This window comes from Megascapheus bottae, chromosome 23 (genome assembly GCF_031878675.1).
Source record: "Megascapheus bottae isolate mThoBot1 chromosome 23, mThoBot2.hap1, whole genome shotgun sequence".
In the NCBI taxonomy this organism is placed as follows: Eukaryota; Metazoa; Chordata; class Mammalia; order Rodentia; family Geomyidae; genus Megascapheus; species Megascapheus bottae.
This window is the reverse complement of record NC_143531.1, coordinates 15,324,003-15,339,241: the sequence shown is the minus strand read 5'-3', so window position 1 is coordinate 15,339,241 and position 15,239 is coordinate 15,324,003. Positions and strand designations below refer to the sequence as shown.

At 43.7% G+C, this 15,239-nt stretch overlaps 1 protein-coding gene across 1 annotated transcript in view; it reads right to left on the bottom strand.

The window, feature by feature from the left end:
- Positions 1-2,119: 2,119 nt before the first annotated feature.
- Tspan5 (tetraspanin 5) overlaps positions 2,120-15,239 on the bottom strand; it is a 125,972-nt gene continuing 112,852 nt past the window's right edge. The window contains exons 3-8 of the mRNA XM_090356783.1: positions 11,153-11,299; positions 8,121-8,291; positions 4,862-4,987; positions 3,380-3,427; positions 3,162-3,278; positions 2,120-2,499 (exon numbers count right to left, since the gene is read on the bottom strand). Of these exons, the coding sequence (XP_090212909.1) occupies positions 2,434-2,499; positions 3,162-3,278; positions 3,380-3,427; positions 4,862-4,987; positions 8,121-8,291; positions 11,153-11,299 (675 nt within the window). The 3' untranslated portion in view covers positions 2,120-2,433. The remainder of the gene's footprint in view (positions 2,500-3,161; positions 3,279-3,379; positions 3,428-4,861; positions 4,988-8,120; positions 8,292-11,152; positions 11,300-15,239) is intronic.

Here is a 15,239-nt window from a genome sequence, read left to right as displayed (position 1 = left end):
TCCAGTCACAAAAGTCTATGAGATTCTTTTCTCCAATTATCCACCAAAAAGCTGGAAATGGAGAGATGGCTCAAGTGATAGTACACCCAACCCTATGCGCCAAAGCCAGGCAAGAGCTTGAGGTTGTGAGTTCAAGTCTCAGTACTGGCAAAGAAAAGGGGGGAAAAAAGATCCTGGGGAGGGGTGAATGCCATCTGGTAAGTTGGTAGGAGAGTAGGAAATCACTGAATGGGGAATTTCACAGCATTCAGAGAGAAATAATGATGACATGACTCCAAGTAAGGTAGAACCAAGTTTATTAATGACAGCCTTTATTACAACCACCTTCAAGTGTAAAAAATAAAGGGCAATCAATTGGAAATTTTCAATTCACTTGGACTTGCCAAAGTCTGGCCTTTCACTGGATATGCCAGGGGCATGGATCTTGCCTGATTCTGAATCAACTGGTCAGATGGCATTCACTGGTGAATGAGGTAATTAAAAAGAAAAGACCAAAGTGCCCATTGGAGATGTGGGACATCACATGACCACAACTGTGATGGGGCAGGGATGGAATAAGACCATGAGACACCAGGGGATGGGACAACCATCTATCTTTACCTACACAGAGACAAAACACACCCATGCAAGGTCACACACACACACACACACACACACACACACACACACACCTGCAGAGACAAGATTTTTAAAAATTTTTTGTCCTTCCTCTAAGTGGCTTGATATATCAGTCCACACGGTGGAAATGGAAAACCGGGCTACACTTTCAAAAGAACCCTTCCTGGCTGCCCAGCTGTGTGCTGGCAAGCATGTCCCCATTGTCAAATAGGTTTGTGGGTTTCTCAGTGTGGCACAGACTAAGAACAACTTCAGGAGAACAAACCCTGGATGCCAACTAGACTAAAACCCAGAGGGCGGAGTCAAAGCTTGCCCACCTCCTCTACAGTGGGGCAGAAGCACCTGGAGGGGTAGGCTTCTTGCCTTTGTCCCTCCCTCCATCTTTTCTCTACCACATCACTCCTCTCCAGAGTATTTGTGCTTCGATCACCACCCTGATATCCAAGTTGTAACTTCAGGAAGGAAGTGGGCTGCAGCCATGCACAACTAGACTTGCTTAAGAAAACAGAAACTGCACGGAGTAGAACAAGGAAACCCACCTTAGAAGCTTTCTGAGTGGGACAACCATTTCTGGAATTGGGTCTAACTCCATTTAAAGAGGAAGACAAGGAAGGTAAAGAAGCCAGCAAGCTGGATCCTGGAAGAGCTGGTCCAGCCCATAGTATTTGCTATGGCAATAGCCAATCTCTGGGATAACGTGCCACAACCTTCCAACACTGTGAACCTGATGAAATTAATGGTCATCAACATTTTTTAAAAACATCTGTAGGAAAGACGGCAGGGAAGGGAGAGGGTAGATTCAGATCTACAGATCATGCAGGAAAAGAGTATACAAAACCAATTCATCCCCTAATTGGGCAGGTGAGTACGCAAACACTTCAAAACTCAACAGGGACTGGATCATACATAGCCTTTGCCTTTGGGAGACAGAAAACAAAACAATACAACCCAGAGTATTCCAAGGTTTCCATAGAATCCAGCCCCTCATTTTGGTGGGTTAGGGGTAGGAGTGGTGAGGGAAGAATTATGAATACCTCTCATGAACCTCCTTTTCTTCTTGGATTTCATGGATTGGTAAAGCTCAAGCTTACTTAGAAAAAAAAAAAACAACAAAGATCCATCCTTCTCAAATACGGCATCATGAAGTCTCTGACACACTTGCTGGGGTCACCTCCATTGGTGAGGAGCTGTTCCGAGGTAGCCCAATTATGTGTGTGCTCATGCCAGTCCCCAGAGCTCACCCCAAGGGCAAGCCATTGACTTCTCCTGGAGAGTTCCAACAGTTCCTTGAGATGCACACAGCGGGATTCCAGCACACCAGGGCCCTCCCAGGTAATGGGTTGAATTTTAGCTAAGATGTATATTTCCGCCCATCCCTCCAAGAGGGCAGAAATCCCTCTCCCAGCCCATCACATACCCAGGTGGAGGACACACAGTCATATGCTCCACAAATCCAAGTATACATGGTGTCCCCCTCCCCACTTTCTTTCTTTTTTTGTTTTTTTATCAGAAGTATCATCCATCCATCCATCCACCAATCCATGGCTACAGTGGAGACTTACAGGCAACGACTTGCATACTGGTTATTTCTTTTTGTGTTTGTTTTGTGTTGTTCTTTAATCTGTCAGTGAGCAGCATTTCCCAGTCCCCCCTCCCCACCAGAAGTGATTTCTTGGCAGCTCCATTGAGTGAGATTGCAGAACGCCTCTGCGATGAGGTCCGTGCTTCATGGCTAGGAGTCTGGCTCTCGGAGGGTTAGCAAAGCTGGGTCAGTCCAGTGTCTTGCAGCAGCCGGGGCAGGGCTCTACACCAGCTCTACCAGCTTGCCCGGACAGCTTCGATATCACTCACCAAATTCTGGGCCAAACATATCCCAAAAATCTGACAAAGACAAGAAAATAGAGTCAAACAATGAAACTTCTAGCTTCTTTCCACTCCCCTCTCCCTCTCTTTCTCTCCTTTCTTTCCTTTATCTCTTTTCCTATTTGTGTGTGTGTGTGTGTGTGTGTGTGTGTGTGTGTGCCTGGCAATGTCCCTTAATTTTTTCATTCAAGGTTGGTACTCTACCACTTGAGTCACAGCTCTAGTTCTGGATTTTTTTTGCTGGTTAATTGTCTGTCTAAGCTGGCTTTTGTGATCATCACATCTCAGCCTCTTGAGCAGACAGGATTACAAATGTGAGCCCACTAATACCAGGTCTCATTTCTTTCAATTATGTATCTGTGACCCTTCAAGAGAAGTGTCCCTTCAATCACAGGAAGAGTTCAACACCTGAGAGTGCCCAGGAGAAAATGTGGGAGCCCTTGCTTCACTTGACCAAAGGCCTAAACCAGTCACTGAGTTATCACAATGCAGTTAAAAAAAAAAAAAAGGCATACTAGCTAGCAATGAGTGACTCAAAAAGTATTTCAGGATCCAAAATCACACCAAATTCTAAAACACACATCAAATTCCTCAAGCCTCCCAAGTGTCTTTAAAACAATGATGTTAAAGTGACCTGAAGCTCCAGTCCTGGGGCATCCCCTGGGGCATTCTGGTCTTACCTGCAGCAATGCAATGCCTATGAAAATCCCAGCCACGATGGTCAAATTGTCCTGCAGCCACTTCTCAAACTGGGGCACACAGCCTTTTGTGTAGATTACAATCTGCTGGTCAACTTCCTTCACAAGAGGGGGGCAGAGTTACCCATTTTGTCACCATGAGAACTGAAGCTCCTCCAAATGCCCCATTGAGCTAAGCTGGAGACTGAACCCATACTTACTGGTTTTTGCCTAGCATCATAACCACACTGAGTGTTGATGACATCTTCCTGGGGAAAGAAGAAAAACAGAGAAAACTGAAATTCATTTCTACTCAACAGGAAGTTCCATCCATCCATCTCAGCCTATTCTGTAAAGTGGAGGTAATTAAGATAAAACACTGGGGACCATGACCTGTGTTCAACACTTCAGTTAGTTATATGTACTGTTACACTCTTTGGAAGTAAGTATTAAAATATGTCTTAGCTTGGTGCCAGGAGTTTGGCCAAGTGGTAGAATGCTTGCCTAGCATGCACAAAGACCTGGGTTCAACTCCTCAGTACCACATACATAGAAAAAAGCTGGATGTGGTGCTGTGGCTCAACTGGTCGAGCTCTAGCCTTGAGAAAGTCCAAGAACAGTGCCCAGACCCGAGTTCAGTCTCCAGGACTGGTAAAAATAAACAAATAAAATATGTCTTGGCTTACAAAGAAGGAAAATCAAGGCCTTGGGCTGGGTAGGGAGTGGATGTCAGAAAGGACAATGGGTCCTTGACGTAAGAGGCTCAGGATTCAACCTCAAGAGATTTATGGGGCTTAGGGAACTCAAGACAGAGGTAAAAAGCAAAACAAAACAAAACAAAAATTCCACACACTTAACGACCAGCTTCATTTATGAAGTTCTGGGAGGTACTGCTACTGGTTTAGACAGTACTGGGGTTTGAATGCAGGATCTTTCATCCTTTTTCTACAGATTTCCTTATTCATGAAATGGTTTTCCAAGGAGAATGTCTTGCTTTCATCATTACCCTTCAGACTGTTCTGGTTTTCCTGACACAGAATAGAGACATGAGACAGGGAGCACAAATGTGCTACTCGCTGGCCAGGCTCTTGGCTGCACCCCCTCTCCTCTCTGTGACACAGATGGCCGCCCGGGCTGGCTCTGAGCTCCATCAATGGGGAGCAGTTTAAGCTGGGAAAAGTTATTGAGGCTTTCTGTGTCTTTGTTTCTTCACCTCCAGTGGGAAGATAATGAAGGCATCTGCTGTTAGGAATATTCTAATGGGGCAGTTCACATAAAGGCAGAATAGGGTTACTAAATAAAAGCCTGGTTATTTTCTTTTTCTTTGTGTTGGTACTGAAGCTTGAACTCAGGGCCTGGATACTGTCTCTTAGCTTTTTCTCTAAAGGTTAGGACTCTTCTACCTGAGCCACTCCTCTGCTTTGAGCATCTCAAGGACTTTCCTTCCTGGACTGGTTTCAAACCCTGATCCTCATATCTCAGCCTCCTGTGTAGCTACCATGATAGGCATGAGCCACTAGTGCTCAGCTTCAGCCAGTGGTCTTGCTTCCACTGGGAAGACCAGAGTGCTGTTCCCGCCACGGGAAGCACAAGGGGCACCAGCAGGTAAGAAGTTTTACACACACCATCCTCTGCCCATGCCCCCTCCACTGCTGAGTGTGACCCAGGAGCAGGCCTAGTGTGCTGTCGTTTGGGTCACTTACTGCGGGGTCTTTAGTACAGCAAGAGAATGGCACGCCACATCGCTCTCGACTTGCATTGGAATCTGTGCAATTGAAGTAAATATTTAGGTTCCAATCATCAGCTCCAAAAGCCCCACAGCACTGCCACTAGAGCAAACAGGACACAATTAGAACAGCTCCGCTGGGAACCGCCAGGCACCCCATGGCACCCACCCTCCACGACCACACTCAGCTCCTGTCCCCACCGTGACCCCCAATCCTCCTTCTCCTCCTCCTCCTCTGAATTTAACTTGCAGCCAAAGAGAAAATGGCTTTTGTAATGAAGGCTAAAGGTCTGTAAAGATGTGTGGCTTGTGACTTAAGCCACAGATAGGAGGGTGGGTGGTGGGAGAGGGAGAAGAGGAGGCACGGAAGAGCTGAGTGGAACAAGATCTGTTTGACTTGGACACAGCAAAGACAAACTAGACAGAAGCAACAGTGACAATGTCCAAAGGAGGACTTCTGTAGCTTGAACTCAGTTTCACACTCTGTCACTTGAGCTGTGTCACCAGCCCTTTTTGCTCTAGTCTTGCTTTCTGTTCAGGCTAGCCTGATCCACCATCCTCCTATTTTTGCTTCCCACCATAAATGGGAAGACAGGCACACATTACACTACGCAGCTTTTTCTGTGGCGTGGTGGTCTTGAAAGTTCTTTGCCCAGGCTGAACTGGAATAGCGATTGTCCCAATCATCTCAGTGGCTGGAATGACAGCTGTACACCACCGTGCTCAGCTAGCTACTGGTTGAGATAGGGTCTCACAGACTTTTCACTAAGGCTGCCTTCCAACCATGATTCCAATTTTTGTTTCTCAAGTAGTTAGGATTACAAGTATGAGCAAACTTAGTTAACTAAACTACATATTTTTAAAGTATATAATTTAATAAGTTATAGCATATGTATGTGTGTATGTATGCAGGTCTAATCATACATACATGTGTTACACACACACACACACACACACACACACACTCACTCTGTATTTTGGGGAATTAGATAAAGCACTTGCTTAGCATATATAAAGCATTAGGTTCCATTTCCAGCAATACACACATACATACACGCATACACACACACACAACAAAACAAACAAATAAAAACCCATAGTTGAACATACCCATTACCCTAAAACTTTAGAAGCTTAGTTCAAATACATTTGCTTCTCTAATTTTTTTAAAGACAGGAATGTGTGCTTACAATTTCAGCTTTCAAACATTAGTTATCTAATTAACATATAATCAAAAAAGTTGGTAAATTCAGTGGGTCCTAAAGTGGGGTGATTCCATTAACCTCTGCCTCATTTAAAAACACATATATTAGCATTAATATGTTATTAATCTTACTATATACATTTGTAAATTAATACTATATATAGTTTATATAGTTGTGGTACTAATGGAGCTTGAACTCTGGGCTCGAGTGCTCTTTCTTAGCTCAAGCTAACACTCTACCACTTGAACCACAGCCCCACTTCTGGCTGGCTTTGAACTGCAATGCTCAGATCTCAGCCTCCTGAGTAGTGAGGAAGCTACCCCTTGAATATTTTAAGGCTCGCAGGACCAATGGCTATTTTAAAACATGAAAGCCCAGGATAGCAAAACCCAGTCACATGAAAGCACAGCATCTGAGAACAGAGCAGACAGCATTTCCAGAGGACGTGGGGACGCATGCTCAGCAGGCTCATTTGGTCCTCCTCGCATCTTTAGCTCTGCCTGCAAAGCCCCATCAGATGCGTCATGCAAATCAGTCAGGAAAAATACATGGGAAGTTGTGAGCTCGCATCTATTATGACCTAACAAATCAGTGAAGTCTGCTGAGGAGAAGAAACAGGGCTTCATTTCACACCTGAGGTACAGCTGATTGCAGACAGCCACTGCTGCACTGAACAAAACTAACACAACTCAGCTTAGAGCTTAGTGCCTGGGCTTGGCTGAGTGGCTTTACTAAAGGCAGCCCCAGACACTCTGGAAAAGGGGCCACTCCACTTGGCTATTGTTCCACTGTCTGTCTGTCTGCCCTCCATCCTGCAGTGTACATGAATCAAGTCTGCTCAGCTTAATATATATGGTAAACAGCTAGTGAGGCTCTCCAAAGGGGAGGGGCTGCCTAGAGGGGTCTGTGACCAGTTTGTTTTTGTCACTTGTGGGGCATAAACTCAGGGCTTAGATGCTGTTCCTGAGCTTTTTTGTTCAAGGCTACCACTTTTTGAGCCACAGCTTCAGTTTTGGTTTCCTGAGGGTTAATTGGAGCTGAGTTCCACGGAATTTTCCTGCTTGGGCTGGCTTGGAACCACAATCCTCAGATCCCAGCCTTCTGAGTAACTAAGATTCCAGGTATGAATTACAATGGCCGGTCTGGTACACAGTTTTTAGGTGCAGGAATATCAATACCTGCTCATTTGTACAGCAATGATACCTCAGGCCTAATAGGAAAGTCTGTTCACTTGTGCAAGTGTAATAGCATTGCTCTTGTTATTTCCATTTTACTGTTGGAAAAATAGGCCTAGGTGCTGCTAGTCCACACTGAGACCCTGTGTCTTCTGGTCCTGTGTTGATGTAACGTTTCCTGAGTGAGACAGGCCATCAGCCATCTGCCATCTATGAGCAAGACTGGATCCAGCTCAGGATCCAGCTCAGATACCTGCAAGGTTGGCCAGACTGCCAGCACTAAGCAGCAGTAAACCTTAGGAGTTTTAACTGCACATTCATATTCTAGGAACTTTCTGGACAAATATTTTCTTAAGTGTATCATAATGATTTATTATGATATCATAATGAGCCATTAAAGAAAGAAAAGAAGAGCTCATTCCTGTAAGTCAGTTGTTCAGGAGGCTGAGATGTGTGGTTTGAATTCAACCAGAGCAGGAAAGTCTAAGAGTATCTCCAATTCATCACCAGAAAACTGGATGTGGAGGTGTGGCTCAAATGATAAAGAGTACCAGCCTTGAGTAGAAGAAGCTAAGTGACAGTGCCTAACGCTCTGAGTTCAAGTTCCAGTACCAGCATCAAAGGAATAGGTGGGCACCAGTGATTATAACCTTTCTGTTCCAGGGTTTCCTTTTTCTTTGCTCTAATTTAACACAAATGGAAACAAAACATATAATTCCTATAAGTCATAGAGCAACTGAGCAAAATGCTAACCAAGCACACAAACTCCCCTCCACCCCCCTGCCGAACAGCCTCAGGCAGCTTCCAAACTGCAGAAGCCCAATGGCATCCTGTAGAGAAGACTCTTGCAACTTACATATTCCTGGGTAAAGTCTATGAGGTTCTGCAAGTCAATGTCATCTCTGTACGCTCTGATGTTGTTGTTTATAAAGAAATACAGCTGGTCTTTGATCCAGTCTTTGAAAACAAATGCCAACACCCCAGCAGTGAGCTCCAGGAAGAAAATAATTCCAAGGAACACAGAAAACTAAGGGAAAAGACAGACACACAGAACCGTGAGAAGGGCAGTTGTGATCAGATGTGTTACCGGTTTGTCTCTAAAGAGACTGGTAATTACATTTGGTGGTTGCATGAACGCAAAGCAGATAATCTTCAGTTGCTTAAGATTTGCAACACTTCAAGAAAGGATTTTTAAGAATTAAGAAAAAAAGTCATTTCATAATCACATTTTAGGGTCTCTGGTGTTCCATTTCATAATTAACCAACAAAGCCCAAAGCAAACATGAATAATAGGAATTTCTCATTAGAACCACATTAAGGCCTAATGAATTGCCCATGATTAATAAACTGGCAGAGACAGAACAATGACCTGCCCCTTTATCTAGCAAGCCTTTTCCTAGCTTGAAAAACAGATTGCCCAGTATTTTACAATTGCCTGTCATTTGCTTCTGTGCCCTTGATTCTCCACATAATAGATCTCTTTTCTGGAAATGAAACAGTGGTCAGGAATTAAAACCACTTTCGTTTGCTCTTTGTACCTGCCATGCAGTATAAAAGATCCGCTCCCCCGTGGAGGAAGAGGTGAAAGAAGTATAAGGGTGATTGGCACGGGGTCCACATACACATATACACTACACCAAAATGCAGTCAAAGGGAGCCTGCTGACTAGGGCAAGCAACAGAAGCTTAGGAGGAGAGACAGTACGGCACTGGGCTGAATCCTCACAACTCTGGAGAAATGTCCTTGTAGCTAGGCGCCTCCTGTAGAGAAGCATCATCTCAGTCGTGCTCCCTCTTCCTGCCCCAGGTCCTCCTACCTCTCTCACAGCCTTCCCCTGCACCAAGAGCTCTGCTGACATAGAGAAACAAAGCTGTGCAAAACCACAGGCCAACTGCAGTGGGTTAAGTCTTCTTTCCGGTGACAATTTCTGAGGGTAGGTGACAGGGTCACACCCACTGACACAAGTGGGGTTCAGGCAGTGTGTGGTGTCAATAGTCAGCTAGCAGATCCCAGAAAGCTTACCAAGAGAAATGTATTAGCGGGGGGCGGGGAGGGTACCACGGGAACAACACAGTTGCTCATTTAAATTATTGTTTTCAAATGCATTCATCAGTGAATGTCTTGTGGATGACTGGAGAGTCTGGCTGTGTGGAAAGATGGGCTTCACAGCCACCTCACACTTTCGTGCCTACAGAGATCTTAGTCTTAAGTAACAGGAGGTGGAGGAGATACAGACAGGAGGTTCAGTGGCTGGGATCTTTAGGATCTAAGTGCCTCTTCTCCATGGTGGGTAGGAGGCCAGGAGGAAATCAGAGCCTGCACATGCCTAGCCAGCTCTTCAGGAACCCACAGAACTACTGCTTTTCTGCCCAAGATTTGTCCACTGGGGGGAAAAATTAAATAGTTCTTAATTATCATCGGCAGTACCAATTATTTCAAATTAAACAATCTAGAAGAAAAAGAACAGAAAAAATCACATAACTTCTGTCCAATATCCATTCCTGCTAGAATAAAATAATTCCCTCTACTTGAGTAGCTCCCAAGTGTTTGGAAGTTCAAGTTCCTGCACTACAAGGATGACAAACTCATAGCTACCACTCATGCATGCAAATGAGAGGTCCCACAAAGGTTTTCATTAGATTGTTCTTACTTCTATAAAAGTTAGGTCAGGGCCGGGAGTTTGGCCTAGTGGTAGAATGCTTGCCTAGCATGCACAAAGACCCAGGTTTGATTCCTCAGTACCACATACATAGAAAAAGCCAGAAATGGTGCTGTGGCTTGAGTGGTAGAACGCTAGCCTTGAGAAAGCCCAAGGACAGTGCTCAGGCCCTGTGTTCAAGCCCAGGACTGGCAAAGAAACAAACAAAAAACAAAACAGACAAGTAAGTACACTTTCTACCACTAGGAAATTCCTACCTGGTCTATAATGTACATTTTAAAGAACTGGAGTTGAAATTCAATCCAATTCAAATATTTGGGAGAAACCCTCCATGCCTGGGCCTTAGAGCTATGTCTCCATTTTGCAAAGATCTAGGATGTGACACAGTCTTCCATCAGGGCCTAGGCCTACCTGGAAGTACATTAACTCTGGAACTTCCTTAACCATTCTCTCCCAGGTCAAGAAATATTCTAGGTCAGTTTTTAATCTTTGTATTAAAAATAGAGAGGCCATTAAAATATTCACCAATAATTTGTAAAGCCAAAATATGACATAATTCTTTTCATTTTCCAAACTGCGCTTTGTAAAAAGAACTATACATGAGGGAGTATGGAAGTTTCATTGGTCTTAGAGTAGGTGATGGATGTTATTGGTGTGTGAGTGTGCACAAAAGGATGGGTCTGGCAGGTAAGGCAGAGTCTTAGGAGACATAGTCTCATAGACACAGACAAGAAAACCCATTCCTCATTTAACTTTACCTAACAGGAAGCAGCCCTAGATGTTTCCTATTAGCACAACTCATGTGAACTCCCAGGGGAATGGCCTCCAAAACATTCCGAAACAGAATCACCCCCAATTGAAAATGCACTGTTCTGTATGGAGTCCAATGACCCCTTTTCCTAGGGAGGGCTAAAAACCTGTGTCAGAGGACAAGGTAGCAAAGGCTGGGGCAGGCACACACAGACACTTTAGGAACTAGAAGGCAAACTTGTGCTGTACATGTACAAAACCACTGTGGATAGCAAGAGGCAGGTACTACTTATATGATTAAGGAGGCACGTCTAGAGCAGAAGGGGTAGGATCTAGAGTTCTCTTGGAAAAATAATAAAAAATGAGACTCAGGCTATATTTTCAGTCAGCATCTTTGGGGCAGTTCACCATCCTGCCAATAGCATCTTCTTGGCCTAAGGTAAGAGTTTGGCTGTCAGTCTGAGAGCAGAAATACTTACAAACTTGAGGAGGAAAGTGTTTTCTCGAAGTGCTCCAATGCACCCTGCAAATCCCAAAATGAACATCACTCCTCCCACCACGAGGAAAAGCCACACTGGATCAAAGCCTCCAAGGTCGGTGATAGAAGAGATGTTGGACAGAACTCCCTGGAAGTAGAAAAACAAACCAAAACACATGGTGTGAAGTCCCCAGCATAGAAGGATTATTGCACTTTGGGTGTCATTTATGTGTGTGTGATCCAGTACTGGGCTTAAACTCAGGGCCAAGGAGATGTTCTTCAGCTTTCTCATTCAAGGTTGGTGGTTTCACCACTTGAGCCACACCTTCACTCCTGGCTTTTTAGTGGTTAATTGGAAATAAGAGTCTCACTGATTTTCACGCCCCGGCTGACCTCAGAACTCAGCTTCCTGAGAAGCTAGGATTACAGGTATGAGCCACCAAGCATCTGTCTTCTTTAAATCCTCCAAATGGCATACATTAGATCATGGCCTACTTGAAAGCCTTTGGCATTTTCCAGGAAATAAGAGCTACAGAGGAGGGGGGAAAACCAAGATGGAGGGGGGAGGGTAAAGGGTACCAAGACATGTGAAAGGGTATCAATGTATGTGAATTAATGCACCTTCTATATGGCAAATATCATGTAACCCTTTTAATAATTACAATAAAATATATATATATATATTTAAAAAAAAGAGCTACGGAGGAACACAAGCACTGTGCCCAGTGCAGCCAGAGCACTTTCGGGTTATTCCAAGGCAAACCTGCATGCCAGAAATTTAGCCTGAACTTCATGAGAGATCAGCCAGGAACAGATCCCAGAAATCCACACTTCCCTGGTTTGTGCTGATAAGTACTATAGTTACTTGGTTAGGGACATTTCCTATTATCTTTTTTTTTTTTTAAGAGTTACAGTTTAGAAAAAATCAAGAGCCCAGAGGAAATATATTTCCCCATGAACAATGTCATTCCTTACTGAAATCCTTATGTCAAATACTACCCGGAATCTATAGAAATCATGGTTTGTTTCTTCCAAACTATAACTCACTTACTCATTGATGCAGAGACAAGTGACTGCTAATTTCAAAATGAGTCGTATATACCCAAAATCAGCAATATTTGCTTTTCTTAGTAAATTGGTGTTAAACTCTCAAATCAAAATACCCCCAGAATACCACAGTTATCATTTGCAGTGAAGTCTTAATATTAAATATTTGTTTTCAAAGCATTCCCAGCAACCCTTCTAGAGGAACGGGGCCAGTAGTCCTCTGATCCATACTTGAAAATGGTGCTGAGCCACCGGGGGATGGAATGAAGGTCACACGGTTATTTTGGAAACAGAACATGCCCACTGCTGTTCACTGCCCATCTAGTGAGCTACAGACTGGCTTCCCAGTTGGTGCCAATCAAACCTGAGTTTAGGAGTTTTGAGTACTGATCCATTTTAAGGTTGCAGAAACATTTGGAGGAGAGTATTTTGTTTGTCAGAATTTTCTATTTGTTTCTTAAGAAAGACAACTCCAATTCTTTAATATGTACATTATAGAACCATGGAACCTATGTTAATAATACTGTGAGGAATAGTTAGAATTGTTAGAAGGCTCCTAAATTATAAAGCTTTGATTTACATCACAGTGGAAGTCCTGGAAGTTCTCAAGGCACAATACTGACAGCATCTGCAGTGACATCACAATGACATCACAGAAAACCACCACGCCCCTTTGGGAGACTGTCCAGACTCAAGGCGGCTGGGGTCAATGTTGCATCGCTTAGGCCTGTAAGCCCTGATCTAGGAAACATTCACTCCAGAAGAGAAAGAGGTCAAAGGAAAAAGATAGTTCTCCATAAAGCTGAGAAAACATTGACCAGAGAAGGCAGACAAAATCCAGGCAATGGTACTCAGAGCCCAGCAGTGGATGGAAACTCATCACAGTGTTAAAGTCTTCATGTTTCTGACCTATTCAGCCATTGAAGAGCAGGCTCTGATAATGCTCTTAAAATGTGGAATACTAACTATGCGAGAACAAATTATGAGAGAAGCAGCCTTGATTTGCATAGCACCAGAAGATGAGGTGGCAGAGATGGGAGTGCTGGGGAAAGATGCCAGCACTCTGGCATCTTTCTCTGAGACAAGGTCAAATAAGTTATTCCAGGCTGGCCTGGAACATATAGCATAGCCCAGGCCAGCTCTGAACTTGATTTTCCTGCAATCTGGGTTTTCAGAGATATGCTCCCATGCCCAGCTAAGTTCTTAGAGGCATTTCTAACATTACCCTTAGAACTATGGCTCCCGCTCACAGGCAACGGACAAGTGTAGTCTAGGAAGGATTGAGTGGATGCGAACTTGGGATTTAATGATCTTGAGGCTTCTTCTAATTTAGGATTATTCAATAATTACTTTTTTAAGGCAGTACTATGACTTGAATTCAGGGCCTCACACTTGCTAGGCTGGGCATTTTACCATTGATTCGTGGCTCTAGTCCCTGCTTCTCAGTGGTTATTTTTAGAAGAGGGTATTCCTACCTGGCTAAGCATCTGAACTTTGTTTTGCATTTTTCTTTTATTGTAAAAGTGATGTACAGAGGGGTTATAGTTACATAAGTAAGGTAATGAGTTCATTTCTTGTCAAAGTGTTACCCCTTCCCTTGGTTTTTTTTTCCCACTTCCCCTCCCCCATCACCTGATTTCCCCAAGTTGTAAAGGATCATTTCCAACAGTGTCTTTTGAGTATCACTGTTGCATCAGTTCGCCCTTTGTCCTTTGTCTTTTGTCTCTCCATTTTGTTATTCTCCTTTCCTTCCCTAAATCAAATAAATTTATATGCAAGACACAGTGCACAAAGATCAAAAACAGTGACAAGGGCTAATCCAAAAGAAAAAAGAAATAACTTTACACAGTACATTAGAAAAGAAAAGCAAATTCTTGTTTCCATATCTTGGAGTTCATTTTGATTAGCCTCATTTTATATGGTCATACATACACAGCTTTTGAGCCATTGTGACCTCTGCTAGGACCATCTAGACATACTAATTATTAGAAATGAGGGAACCATGGAGCCTATGTTTCTTTGGGTCTGGCTTACTTCACATAATATTTTTTTTCTCCAGTCTTTCAATTTCCTTATGAATGGGGTGATGTCATTCTTTCTGCTGGCAGCTAGAATTCCACTGTGTGTGTATGTATATAGTACATTTTCTTGATCCATTCTTCTACTGAGGAGCATCTGAGTTGATTCTACATCTTAGCTATGGTAAATAATGCTGCAATGAACATGGTTGGGCTAGTAGCTTTAGTATGTCCTTGTTTACAGACATTTGGGTAAATGCCCAGGAATGAGATTCCTAGATCATAGGGTAGCTCTATGTTTAATCTTTTAAGGAATCGCTTCCCAGAGTGGCTGAACAAGTTTACATGCCCACCAACAGTGTGGCAGTGTGCTCTTTGATCCATGTCACCACCAGCACCTGATAATGGCCATTTTAACTGGGTGAGGTGGAACCTCAATGTAGTTTTAACTTGCATTTCCTTTTTATTTTATTATTTTTCTTTGTGGATGGTCATGGGACTTGAACTGTGGTCCTGAGCACTGTCCCTGAGCTCTTCATCTCAAGGCTATCAATAAACCACTTGAGCTACAGTGCCTCTCTGGTTTTCTGGTGGTTGTATGTATGGGGGGGGGTTGTTTCATTTTTTGTTTGTTTGTTTGTTTGTTCAGTCATGGGGCTGGAACTCTGGGCCTGGGTGCTGTCCCTGAGCAATTCAGCTCAAGGCTACAGCCCTGTTGAGTCACAGCCTACTTCCTGGTTTCTAGTATTTAATTAGAGATGAGTCTCATATTCTTTAGTGCCAGGGCTGGCTTAGAACCTTGATCCTCAGATCTCAGCCTCCTGAGTAGCTAGGATTACAGGTGTGAGCCACCTCGCCCAGCTTCTGGTGGTTATTTGGAGATGAGTCTCATGGACTTTTTGTGCCCAGGATGGCTTTGAACCTTGATCCTCAGATCTCAGCCTCCTGAGATCTACAGGTGTGGTCCATAGTGCCTGACTAATTTTCATTTCTTTTATGGCCAGAGATGTTGAACATTTCTTC